Source organism: Callospermophilus lateralis, chromosome 1 (genome assembly GCF_048772815.1).
Source record: "Callospermophilus lateralis isolate mCalLat2 chromosome 1, mCalLat2.hap1, whole genome shotgun sequence".
NCBI classification, from domain to species: Eukaryota; Metazoa; Chordata; class Mammalia; order Rodentia; family Sciuridae; genus Callospermophilus; species Callospermophilus lateralis.
The window spans coordinates 43,284,065-43,296,837 of NC_135305.1; the positions used below are offsets into that span (position 1 = coordinate 43,284,065).

A 12,773-nucleotide genomic window follows, 5' to 3' on the forward strand; every position below is an offset into this window, starting at 1 on the left:
TGCTTCTAGTGTGGGCAAGTGAAAGGAGCTCAAGAAGTTGGATATTAAATGTGAATTATTTAAAAAGAAACAAAACAAAACAACAAAGATTACAACAAAGTAGAATGGATAATATGAGATAAAATGTAGGGAAGGGCAAATAAATGATAGTTAAAAAATAAATTTAAAAAAGAAATCGGATATTACTTGAGGTTAAATTTTACTGCAAATATCTGACCTGTTTTTGAGCCTGACAACTCATAATGTAACCCATTTTGAACATAGGAAAGTTCTATTTACTAGAAAACAGATCCTTCCTAATGCGATTCTAGTGCAGGCAGAGGGGCCCCCAGTGTGTGCTGCTCAACATGCTCACGTGGCTGGCACTGATGACCCAACACCTTCGTTTCACAGAAAGAAAAGGCTCCCACAGCCACTGTGAGTTAGAACCAGGTCTTACAATTCTCTGTCACATCTCTATGCCCTAACAAACAGAGGTTAGAAGGTACTTCAGGATGATTCCATACCAGAAACTTCTAGAACTATGTTGACCAGCTGTGTTGACCACAGAAGTTTGTCCTAGCCAGAGTGAAGCCTCATCATTAGAAGGCCATCAGTCACACAACCAAACACCAGCCCCTGAGCAGACAAATGAGTTGAGGCTTTCTCAGAGAACATCAGCATCTCTTACCTGTGGCTATGTGTATAGGAATCCAAATGTGAATGATAGAAAAAATATTATTTTAACAAACTGGACTCTTGCTTACATGATATGTGTTAGGGTCTATAAACAAGTCAAGATGGCGCCTGGCATTTTGCCAGAGGGAGTGGTTTGTGAAGTAACGCCAGCAAGCCATTAAGTGTGGAGATTCCTTATTGGTTGACTGCTGTATCTAGTTTATGTTAATTAAGATAAGCTGTGTGGAATGTGTATATACCCCTCTTGTCCTACAATAAACGGCTCCTACTCCTGCTGTATCAATCTACACAAGTTGCTCGTCAACCCCCAGTTATTTTGCTGCAGCCGGACTGTGGCAGATATGAAACATTCTGAATCATCTTTTTACTAAAACTATCATCTGTGGTCAACAGAATGAAAAAGATAGGTTTACATGGATAACTTCTTCTTGCCCTCTGCTGAAGAAGTTATTAATTGATTTTAGTTCAGATAATTTACAAATAATCTAAGAATCTTCCTGGAGATCTGATCTCCAGTATATTGGAGCTGGTTAATTAAGGATACGAAGAAAATGAGGGAAAGAAGGAGGAAGGAGAAGAGGAGGAAAACAGGGTGGCTCCTAGTTATAACGCCAACCAAAAACTAAAAAATTCACTTCTTTTCAAGTCAGAGAAGGTAAAAACGTGTCTAAGATAGAAGAAAAATAAAAGAGTTAATAAATTACGTAGCTTTCCTCAGAAAGCCCCTGCAACTATGTATTCTGTGCCTGATGTGGCTGAAGGCAGGGTAAAATGGTAAAAAGGACAGACTGACAGTCCCTGTTGGGCCTCTTACTAACTACAAGTCATTGGGCAAAATTCTTAGTCTCTTGGAGCTTCAGTTTCCTCTCCCATAAAATGGGATAATAACAAAACATTACAGACACCCTGTGAGAGCGGCATGTGGTGGGTACTACAGACATGTCTGCTGTTTTAAGACCAAGAAATAGAATTTCTTTTAATGCAGGGAATAGAAAGAGCAAAGTATGCAAGAATAATTTAGTAATTTGAAAAGGTAGTAAGGATTAAATGCAGAATCACCTCTGTGGGACAAAGAAAAGTCTGGTCCTTATTTCACCTTTATTTCACTGAATATCCAGTAAACAAATATTCATCAAGTACAATTTCAATCCAAAAAACCAGAAAAGATATGTTGGAAGCAGGCATGTCCTCTGATATTCAACATGAGATTTTTTTGCTTTGCAGTCTTTCTGCATGGAAGATAGGTGAGGCACATATGTGGTTTCAGGGTCAAAGCACAGCCTGGGGCCAGACATCTGTCCTCTCCTATCCATGAGATTGTGAGCATGTCATTCACTTTTCTTATCGGTACAATGGGCACGATGATATCTAGGACTGCTTATCTGACTTAAAAAACTAAGTTGTGAATTTCTTGGTTGGTGTTGACTATCTAGGAGTGTCCCTCTTTTTATCCATTTTTTTTTCCTAGTAACAAGTTCCAATGTGCTGATGTCACAGGGCTGCTCCACAGATTCAATAGGACCATGCATACAATGATCTTAACCCAGTAATCAGCATACAGTATTCAAGTCATAGGAACTAAAATTATTAAGATACCATCATTCTCATGTCCTGTTCAAGGAAGCAGAGGTTAAACACCTAGTTATAGGCAGACCCTGAGGACAATTCTGATTAAAAGCATAGGTTTCATAGTGATTTGGCTGAAAGTTTGGCCTGACAGGTAGGATGACTTGTTAGAGGTCTGGAATGCGGTGGGGCATAGCATCTGGTCCCTGTGTTCAACAGTCATTAATCCATAGGCTGCATGTACAAACTTGCTCCTATGCTATAGAGAAGTAGCTCACAATCTGAAAAAAATTCAATCACTCTAGGGCAAGAAAGAGGCGAAAGCTTTTTTATGTATTCCCAGGTAATCTTGCCTCTTGGCCAGTCTAACTTTAGGAGCCAGCTGCCACCTGTGCTTTCTTATTGCTTCTGTTGCAATTATTTTGGAATGAAAAGCAATCTAAGAATTCAGAGGATTTTTTTTCCTGATATTGAAATACCTTGTTTTCTACTAAGAAACTAACTAAGCCAAAGTGGGCTGTGGACTCCCATCACCTCCTTCTTTGACTTAATCTTATTTTGCTCTGAACTCTTTGCAAAGAAGGTGCTAAGCCTGGAGTTCAGTGTTGACCAGGGAGTGAGAGGTGGAAAATGCACATGTATATAACCAGACAGGTGGGGACAGCTGTGATGTTGAAGCTAACAGAGCCATTCTGAGTGAGTTCAAGATGGAGAAGGTGCCATCTTTTAGGAAGGGTGTGGCTTTAATAAATGAGGTGACTCTTACATAGCCCTTACATACTGACCAATTATGGCCAAGAGACGTGAATAAATTCTTACTAGCAACTTCTAAGTATATTGAAAAGAGCAAGGGAATGTGAAATAGGCCAAACTTCAAAAGAGCCTAAATTTAAAGCCCTTTTCCACAGTGATAGAGGTGGGAGTGGTAAGCAGGGAGGAGAAATTCTTTGCAAAACTTTCCTCCTTGAAGCTTGAGGATCACATGAAAGATGCTGGGTACTACACACAGGGTGTCTTAGTCTACGAACTAGAATTTTGCCCAGGCTGGAAAATTTTGCTAATCTGCATATTTTGACTTTTTGCCATGTACATTCTTGTTGGGTTCTCATTTCTCCAGAATCTGCACATTATTGACATGTTTCTCGAGTCGCTTGGGAGAGCTTTCTGTGCATTTTCAATAGGAATTATAAAGAATATGAACTTAGAACCTAAAGGCAGCAGGCTGAAATGTCAGACTAAAAATATAGATGGTTGAGAAAGTTCTTTTGAACTTACCTGCCTCTCGGTCCCTGATACAGTAGTCCGGAGAATTCTCAAAATACACGAGGTCATTTTTCGTCGGTTTCTTGAACCTTTTGTTAGCCACAGTGAAACCAGTGCCATCTTGGTTCATGACGACCTGAATGGCTCCATTGTACTTCCTCCAGAGATAATCGCCTGTCTTCCTGAAGTCGGCCATGGCCAGCCAGCATGTCCTCAGGGTGCATGAGCCACTAACACCATGACACTTGCACTCCTGTTTCAGGAACCGCTTCACAGCCTGCCAGAGAGACAGGGGCAGGTTCAAGGAGGAGGCCTCAAGGGAGCCACAGCTTTCCTATCTCCAAACAACCAGGAAACAACTCAGCTGGATCCTGGGGCTCATGACTGGGAGATGTTGGAGCATCACTTGTCACTGTGCTGACTGAAGCAGGCAGGGGTGGTGGGTAGGGAGGGGAGGGGAAGATTCAGATGTGAACCCTACTGGCTATCAGTGTAATAAAAAGTTCACTATTTAATAGGGTATGTGACCAGTTTAAAGAGTGCAGGAATGAATTAGAATATTTTCTAAATAAATGTAGCTTTATTATTTAAAAATGTATACCTTTAAAATTAAGTAAATATCCCTTATCCAAAATACTTTGGGATCAGAAAAATTCTGAATTTTGGATTCATTTTTTTTTTCAGATTTTGAAATATCTGCAGATAGATAATGAGATATTTGGGGATGAGACCCAAGTCTAAACATGAAATTCATTTATGTTCATATACACCTTATACACATAGCTTAAGGAGGCTTTATATAATATTTTAGTGTACCTGTGGTTTGACTGTGTCCTATTTGGTCAGGTGTAGACTTTGTCATTCATGGTGTCACATCAGAGCTCAAAATGTTTCAGATTTTGGAGTATTTCAAGTTTCAGATTTTCAAATGAGGGATGCTCAAGCTGTACTCCAATTAGTCAAGAAATTGTAAGTCTGCATCTTTCAAGAACCCAATAATAATAATAACCATTACTACTTATGGAGTGCTTTGTGTTCCAGGCACCGTGATAATGCAGAACACACTCTATCTCAATGACCTTGGGTATCAGGACAGTCCCATATTAACATTTTCATTTTGCAGAGGAGGAACAAGAAAGAAGGGAGAAAGCTCTTGTCTGAAGGCAAATAGTTAATAAAGGGCAGAGCCAGGCTGCACTGGGGCTGACATTAAGTGAAGAAGATTATCCCTCAACCCTCGCCAAGTGATTCAACTCAGAGCACGGGATGAGGTTGCTCTATTTTTCCCTAACGAGGAAGCAATGAAAATTGGGACAAGTCCATCTTGGCTGGCTCCTAAAATGAAGGCCCCTTTTCTGTGGGTGTGAGGTCTGAGGGGAGGGGCGAGTGGGCCCCAGAATTATCCAGGAAAGTTTCTGCTTTGGTCTCAGGATGAGTTGGCAGCACTGCACCCCATCCCCAGAGCCATTTGGTCAGAGTTGTCCTGCCCTGCCCTTGGCTCACCTAAATGAAGAGAGTATCAGCACCCATGACCAAAAGAGCCCTGAGACTGCTCTTCCCATTTCTCAGATGAGAAAACCAGGGATCAGGGAGGGAATATGATTGCCCAAGCTCTAGTGCTGGGATGTGGAATGGCTGGATGCAAATCCCGATTCCGAAGTCTCCCAAATTAATAGTACATGCAAATATGAATTTCTTCAAAATGTTTTTGAAGAACATGCTTTCTGATTAAAAACTCCTCTTGTTCTCTTTTTCATAGAACTTACTACCTTGAAATTGATATTCTTTTCCTCCCCCACTAGTTACCACTGATCTCTTGTCCAATTTATGTTTCCCAAGTTATTATAATACTAACCATTCAAACAGCTATTAGTATTAAACTGCTGATTAGGAACTGTGACCAAAGACAGAGGATGCAAAGAAGAGCTGTTGGGGAGACCCCTGGTCCTGGAGATTTCTCCAGATTGTGGCTTTGGTCTTTGTTTAGTAACAGAAGAGAGGAGAAGCCTGCCCACTGAGCAATTTGCATCCCTGGGCCAGGGATATGGGGGATGAGGGCATATAGGCAAGTGAAGCAGAATTTTCTCTGAAGGCATTCTCCAAAATGCTAGTCTGAGCAAACTCTTAAGGTAAATATTCCTAAGAACTCAAGCAGAAGATCCATCCCTTCTTTGTCCTCTCCCTAAGATTTTAATATAATTGGCCAGGTATGGGGTATGAGAGGGGTAGATCTAGCATTCAGCCCATGTGAAAGTCCCTGCAGCTCACATGCTCACTTATGCCCCACTGCCCACCCCCACTCCCTCAATATTCCAGGCTGCCCCTCACTGATAGCTTTGCTCCAGGTAATTTGGCCTAATGCATGACTTCATTTTGCTCTTCTGCAAACTCAGCTTCTGACAAGGCTACAGTACAACCATCAGGTGTGCATTGATGCTATTCATTCCAGAAAGTCAGTTCCAGTTTGTTCATGTGCCTGGAAATGTGTCTGAAACACTCAAGAGCTGGTGGAGTAATTACAGGCCAGACACATCAATGGACCCAGGCTGTTCATCTGTGAATGATGTGAACACTCTTCCCAGGTGGGCCTTGGCATTCACATGGTGTTTCCAGCTTTGCCTCTTACTATAGACTGTGGCACTCTTACACCTGAGAGCTGAGAAATAAGCAGGAAGAACTCCACCAGCTTGGCTTTCCATGTTACAAAGATGTAGTGTCTTTAAAGGGTATCTCAGAGGGAAATTCCTCTGGAATTACACTCCCCCATATGTCCTTCTCCTCATATCTTTATATTCCAGGCATTTGGCATGAGGCTCACCAGATGACCTGGACAGCATACTTCAGGCACAGACACACCCTGGGAATGCCCTCCTGGCTCCCTCATTCTGCCCCACGTGGGCCCCCTCTTCCCAGGAACTTCCCTCTAAGACCTAGGATAGCACCACCCAAAACCCACTCCATGCCAAGTGCTTTGGAGTTGACTCCATCTATGCTTATTCTACATGCATTCCTAGAAAATGAGGTTCTTGACTCCTAAGTCATACTCCTGCTTTTAAGAATGACAGGAAATATGACTGCCCTCCCCTAGTAACACTAAGTTTCTAGATGGCAAACTTCAAAGATGATTTTTATATGATTAATTGAAGGATTTGTATATTAACTCAAAATACTCAAAGTCCACCTTATAAAGCCTTAGGAACCCACATAGCAGTGCCAGGCTCTGTTGGTCATCTGTGCAACCATCATCTCCTCCCTTCTTACTAACAGTTTTGTTCAGGTATCAGGCAGCCATGTATTCCAGAGATGGTCTCTTTCTGTTCATGGTGGCCTAAATCAAGAACAGTCATTTCACTGTTGTGCCACTGATTTTTCTCAGCATGGGAAATTCAATGATTCAATTTGGGCCAATATGATATCATAAGAAGTCTTAAGGGAATTTGTAAGAAAGAAAGGGGGGAAAAGCATTTTTTCTGTCTCTTAATGTGGTTCTTTGAGGTTGCCTCCTTGGGACATGAAGACAGTCAATGCAAGATGAGGCCATAAGCTACAGATGTTGTCTTGAAAGATGTCAGGAACTGGGTTCTGGAGGATGTTTTCAAGGAGCAGTTTCCAGCTGGGAACTGCCCTACCTCCAAACTTCTTATAACAGGATAATCAGTTTTCCTTGTTACTCATGTGTGAAACGTTGCACTGAATGTATTCCACCTGGTACCAAGATCAGTTCTTGATTGTGGATTAGTGATGGGCTTTATCTGATAATTAACCCTTCTCTGAATAGGTTTGTCACATCTCCAGCCCACACTGTTAACATAGCCAGTTCAGTGCTCAGTCACATCAGAGGCTACCTCCATCTCTTCTATTTACTGATTTGCAGACTTAAAATGAAAACCTTTAGCCTTGAAGAGAACAAAACCCTGCTCAATCAGAGAAGCAGAGAGAAGGGGATCTAAATCTAGGTGGCCTGCTTCAGAGTAGTTGAGATAAGGGTAAGATATGGGACCAAGAAACTCACAATGAGGATTCCTAATTAATGAATATTGAATTCTAATATTCCAATATTATAACAATATTACAATAGCAACCATTTATTAACTACCTGTGTGCCAGTGTCCACACCTGAAGGGCATACACGAATTATAACAATTAAGCAAAGTAAGTTATTATTCCTGTTCTACAGTTAGGAAAATCAGGGCTTAGGGAGGAAGGTAAAATCCCTAGAGTCAGCTAGAAAGAAGCAAGACTAGGATGTGAATCAGATATGCTTCACTCCCAGATCTATATTTCTAAAAACACATTCAAAATCCTAAATATAAATCACATTGGGATTTTCTGTAATTTTGAATTATATATAATATGCTTTCCTCTATTCTTGAAATAAGAATTGACTGGATTATATAATAGGCCTGTTATAATGGTAGTAGGAGGAGAAATAGGAAAGCAGGAGGACATTACATTGTATTTTCCAAGTTAATAGTCATCAAAAATTCATTGGACAGGTAATTCACAGAATACAAAGTACTAACAAAAATATGTTCAATTCACTAGTAATCACAGAAATGAAAACTGTTATACAACACTGTTATTTTAATTTTGCCTACCAAATTAGCAAATAGTAAAAAATGATTAATAATATTTGATGGGGTAAGATTCTGGGGAAAGATATACTTTAACAAACTGTTGGTGGGATAATACATTGATACATCATCTAAATAAGAGCAGTTTTGCAATATGTCCATCTGTTTTTCTTCTTTTTCTTTTTCTTTCTTTTTTAAAAAATTTTTGGGATTAAACCGAGAATCTTATACATGCTATGCAAGTGCTCTACCACTGAGCTACCAGGCCCACCTGTCCAAATTTTAAATATATACAACTTTGATCCAGTAATTATACTCTGAAAATACATGCACAGATATCAAAGGATACACATCAATATGGATGTTCACTGCAGCATAATTAGCAATAGCAAAATATGAGATAATTTGAGATATGAGATAGATAGGAAATATGAGATATGAGATAGGATACATCAATAGGAAAATGGCTAAGTAAATTATGGTATATGCTTCATAATAATGGAGTATTTCATGGTCTTTGTATAATGAGATAGATCAGTCTTCTAGGTATGAAGGAAGTCAAGTTATAAAACCTAAATGTAGAATATATGTGGTATTATCTACTTTTTAAAGACCTGCATTTGTGTGGAACTACACAGAGTAAGGAGAAAAGTTCTTTGACAATCTGGCTGCCGAAGGAGAGACTGCATGATTTGGAAAGAGAGGGAACTCCATAATAAAGTTACATGAATTTGAGGACTGTTCCCTGGTAACTGGAGAGAGCAGCGCAGTGGTTTGTATTCCTGGCTACACATAAAAATCACCTGGGGATCATTTCCAGTCCCTCTACAGATTGAGTAAATCAGAACCTTGGGTAGCATGGAGCCCAGGTCTGGAGAGTACCTGCAGATACTCCTGTGATTCTAATCTGCAGCCCTGACTGTGTCACAACCCAGGACGCCGGGAGAGAAGGTAAGAAACCCTGAACCATGGCAGGACTCTGAGGGCCTGGGGAAGGCTGGAGCAATGAGAAAGGCCTGTGACAGGGGCTGGCACTATGTATCCAGGAGCAGGGAAAACTGGATACTGAATTAGAAGTTGTTTCCTAACCTAAGCTTCAAATATGTCTGAACCTCCAAGAAAGATGTGCCACAATGCAGAGACTGTGGGGAGAATGAAAGATGGGTAGTGGTCAGGGAGGGTACAAAGTAAGTACTGATGGATGGATGGATGGGTTGGTGAGCCACAGCAAAGAAGCAGGCTGCAGTGTGGGGGATACCATGAAGTCTCTGGAGGCAATAGGTAAGGGGTTGTGGAAGCTTCCCACTCATAGCCACCAATGGAGGGGCTGGTGACATTTTATTAGGACAATAAAAGAATGAGTGCGAGAAGCAGGGAACCTCTGTTCTGTAACTATCCTTAAGTCACCTATAATATCTCTAGATGTTGATTATAAAACTGGAAAACAATATCATCTATATGATTCAGCAGACCCTCCATATTTATGGATTAACTAACTGCAGGTTGAAAATATTTGGTAAAAAATATCAGAAAGTTTCAAAAAGCAAAATTTGAATTTGCATATTCAGAGCATTATGCTGAACCCAGGGGAATGAAGAGATGTGTAGACACATCCCACGGTAGTCTCACACATCTTCAGTCTCTCTCCAGCACTCACTGTGGGAACATTGTTTGAGCACTTCTTGTTTGTGTACTATGTAGTTAGGCCGATGATGTTTGTGTCTATATTGAACATGTCCAGAATTTTTCTTGTCATCATTCACTAATATAACAACTATTTACATATAATTGACATTTTATTAGGTATTGGAAGTCATCTAGCAATGATTTAAAGTATGTGGGAAGATATGTATAGGATATGCAAATACTGTACCATTTTATATAAGGAATTTAAGCATGCTTGGATTGAGTATCCACAGGGGATCCAGAAATTCATCTCCCATAGTTATTGAGGGATGACTATATTGTTAACTGCTCTGCCAAGTATAGTACAGTGTCAGGACTGCATTTTATTATCTCTAATCCAATATCACAACCTGTCAATGAAAGATGTTCTTGGAGTGGAATTTGGAGTTTTCTAGTCTTACTTGCTACCAGTTGTATTGACTATAGACTCATGTTTTCCATCCCACAATCATTCCACGTACTCCATCTCCTCTCCTTATTTACTAGGGTACTCCGCAATCCTTCATTCTCTTGTTTCAACCTACACAGTCTCCGAGGCTGAGACCCCAAATCACTGGACACCCTCTGTCCTGGATGTCATGTTTTCTGCATGTTGGTTGATTCTTTCCATTTGCTGCAGCACATTCTTGAGTAACTCCTTCAAGTTACGTGGTGGACACATTTTCTGGAATCTTTCATGTCTAAGATCTCTTCATTCAGCCTTCACACTTGATTAACTAGCTTGGCTGGACATAGAATTCTGAATTAAAAATAATTTTCCCTCAAGACTTGGAAGGCTTTGGCCTCTAGTGTTGCAGGTGGAATATGTGACGTTTGGTTGATTCTTTGAAAATAGATTTGTTTGTTTTCATTTCACTTTGCATCTGCCTACCCTCCAACCCCATGAAGGCTTCTGGAGTCTTTCCCTTATTCTTCATGTTCTGAAATATCACACCTCAGGAATTTTTTATTTTCCCATTAATCCTGCCTAACACTCAGCAGGGCTATTCATTCTGGACTATCGGGTCCGTTAACATGGAGTCATTCTCTTTAGTATTTTCCTCACCTTCACTTTTTAAAAGTCTTTCTTTATGACCTTCTAATTAGTTACTTGTCAAGCCTTCTGAATTGATCCTCTATTTCTCTTTTAATTTTTCTCATATTTTTTCCAGTGCTTTCTTTCTGGCCTCTTGAGGAAGTAATTCCACCAGAGCAACATTTCCAGCTCTCTCCACCCCCTTACTCACTTCTCCCCAGAGGAGAAGTGACTTGTCCAGCTAGTGAGTTTAGAGGAAGGAGTAAGGCATGTGAATCCAGGTTCCTGCTCTTTGGGGACCGGCCAGCCTGTAGAGAAGATGAGTTGGGATCAGCTCCCACCATCATGCCCCCTGCAGGGACTCCAGTGCCCAGCCTATGACAGGGATGTGAGTCAGCCTTGCTCTGGTGGGAGCCAGGAAGCATTGCAAGCTAAAGCCACATCTTCTGGTGCAATTTTTTAATGAGTAGGGAAACTCATGTTCACGCCATCTATCTGTCCACTTTCTTGTACCTGGTTTCAAACTCAGGTGAGAAATGGGGGGAATTGTTTATGGAGCTCCTTAAACTCTTTTAGATATTTGTTTTACTTTTGAGAGATTTATTTGATTTTCTCTGGAGCTATTTTGTTGTATTGTGGTTTCCCCCCTCCCGACCTTTTATTTTGATACCAGGGATTGAACCCAAGGACACTTAACCACTGAGCTACATCTCCTTTTGATGTTTTATTTTATGACAGGAGATGAATTGCTAATGCTGGCCTCAAACTTGTGATCCTCTTCCTTCAGCCTCCCTAGTTGCTGGGAATTACAGTATGCACCACTATACATGGTCCTACATTGAGGTATTTTAAAGACAGCATGCCTGGGAGATAAAATGCCAGATTTGCTAGGCCAGATGTAGTCCACTTCTATAATCCCAGCAACTCTGGAGGCTGAGACAGGAGGATCACAAGTTCAAAATCAGCCTCAGTAACTTAGGTCCTGTCTTAAAAATAAAAAGGGTTAGAGATGTATCTCAGTGGCTGTACCCCTGTGTTCAATACCCAGTAATACACACACACACACACACACACACACACACACACACACACCTGAGCCAGATTTCTAGGAGTTCTGTTCACGGGCAGAAGGGAGGAGATGGGGCACCTGATTTCATCTATGGATTTTTCATTTAATCTCAATTTTCAGGTCTGTGCTTCTCTCTGGTACTTAGGCATATCTGAATTTTTCTCAGGGCCTCTTGGCTCTCACCTTGGCTATTGCCCCATCTGATTTTCCCCATCTGCTTTTTTTCTTCTAGACTGTGACTTCTCCATCCTTCTTTATCATTTACAATTTCATTTGCTTTCCATTTATCAGAAATTTGTTGAGCTCTTTCATTTTTTTGACCATTCTCTCCATTGTTGATTTAAACCATTTTTATCCCCTTTCTATCATTTTAATGAGGTTTGAGAGAAAGAGATGGAACTGTGTGTGTGTCTAGCCTACAGCCTTAGTCAGTTTGCACTTTGAGATGTTCTGGAAGGAGATGATTATGAGGGGAGAAAATGTTCCCATTTCATGATATACCTTTCTGCACTGCTCAATTTGTTACTCCGGTTGCTATGTGCAACTACCCGCTTTTACAATAGAAAGAGAAAGAACACAAAAAGAATCAATTACAATGCTTTCCCTCTCCAGTGTGTGCAAGGCTGAAAGCTTCATTCAGAATCTTAGGGCAGAGCCCGCCGCACAGTTATGTCCTGATTTCTATGTTGCTTCCTGAAATCTTTCCTAAAAAGTCTCTTGTTCTGCATCCTTCTATAACTCTTTTTTTTTTTTTAGGGGAGGGGGAACCAGGGATTGAACTCAGGGGCCCTCAACCACTGAGCCACATCCCATATTTTGTATTTTATTTAGAGACACGGTCTTACTGAGTTGCTTAGTGCCTCACTTTTGCTGAGACTGGCTTTGAACTCGTGATCCTCCTGCCTCAGTCTCCAGAGCCACT

The 12,773-nt window shown here is 40.8% G+C and overlaps 1 protein-coding gene across 1 annotated transcript in view; it reads right to left on the reverse strand.

Annotated features, from left to right (window-relative positions):
• Positions 1-12,773, reverse strand: part of Wnt2 (Wnt family member 2) — a 41,409-nt gene that overhangs the window by 13,156 nt on the left and 15,480 nt on the right. The window contains exon 4 of the mRNA XM_076861703.1: positions 3,520-3,784. Within this exon, the coding sequence (XP_076717818.1) occupies positions 3,520-3,784 (265 nt within the window). The remainder of the gene's footprint in view (positions 1-3,519; positions 3,785-12,773) is intronic.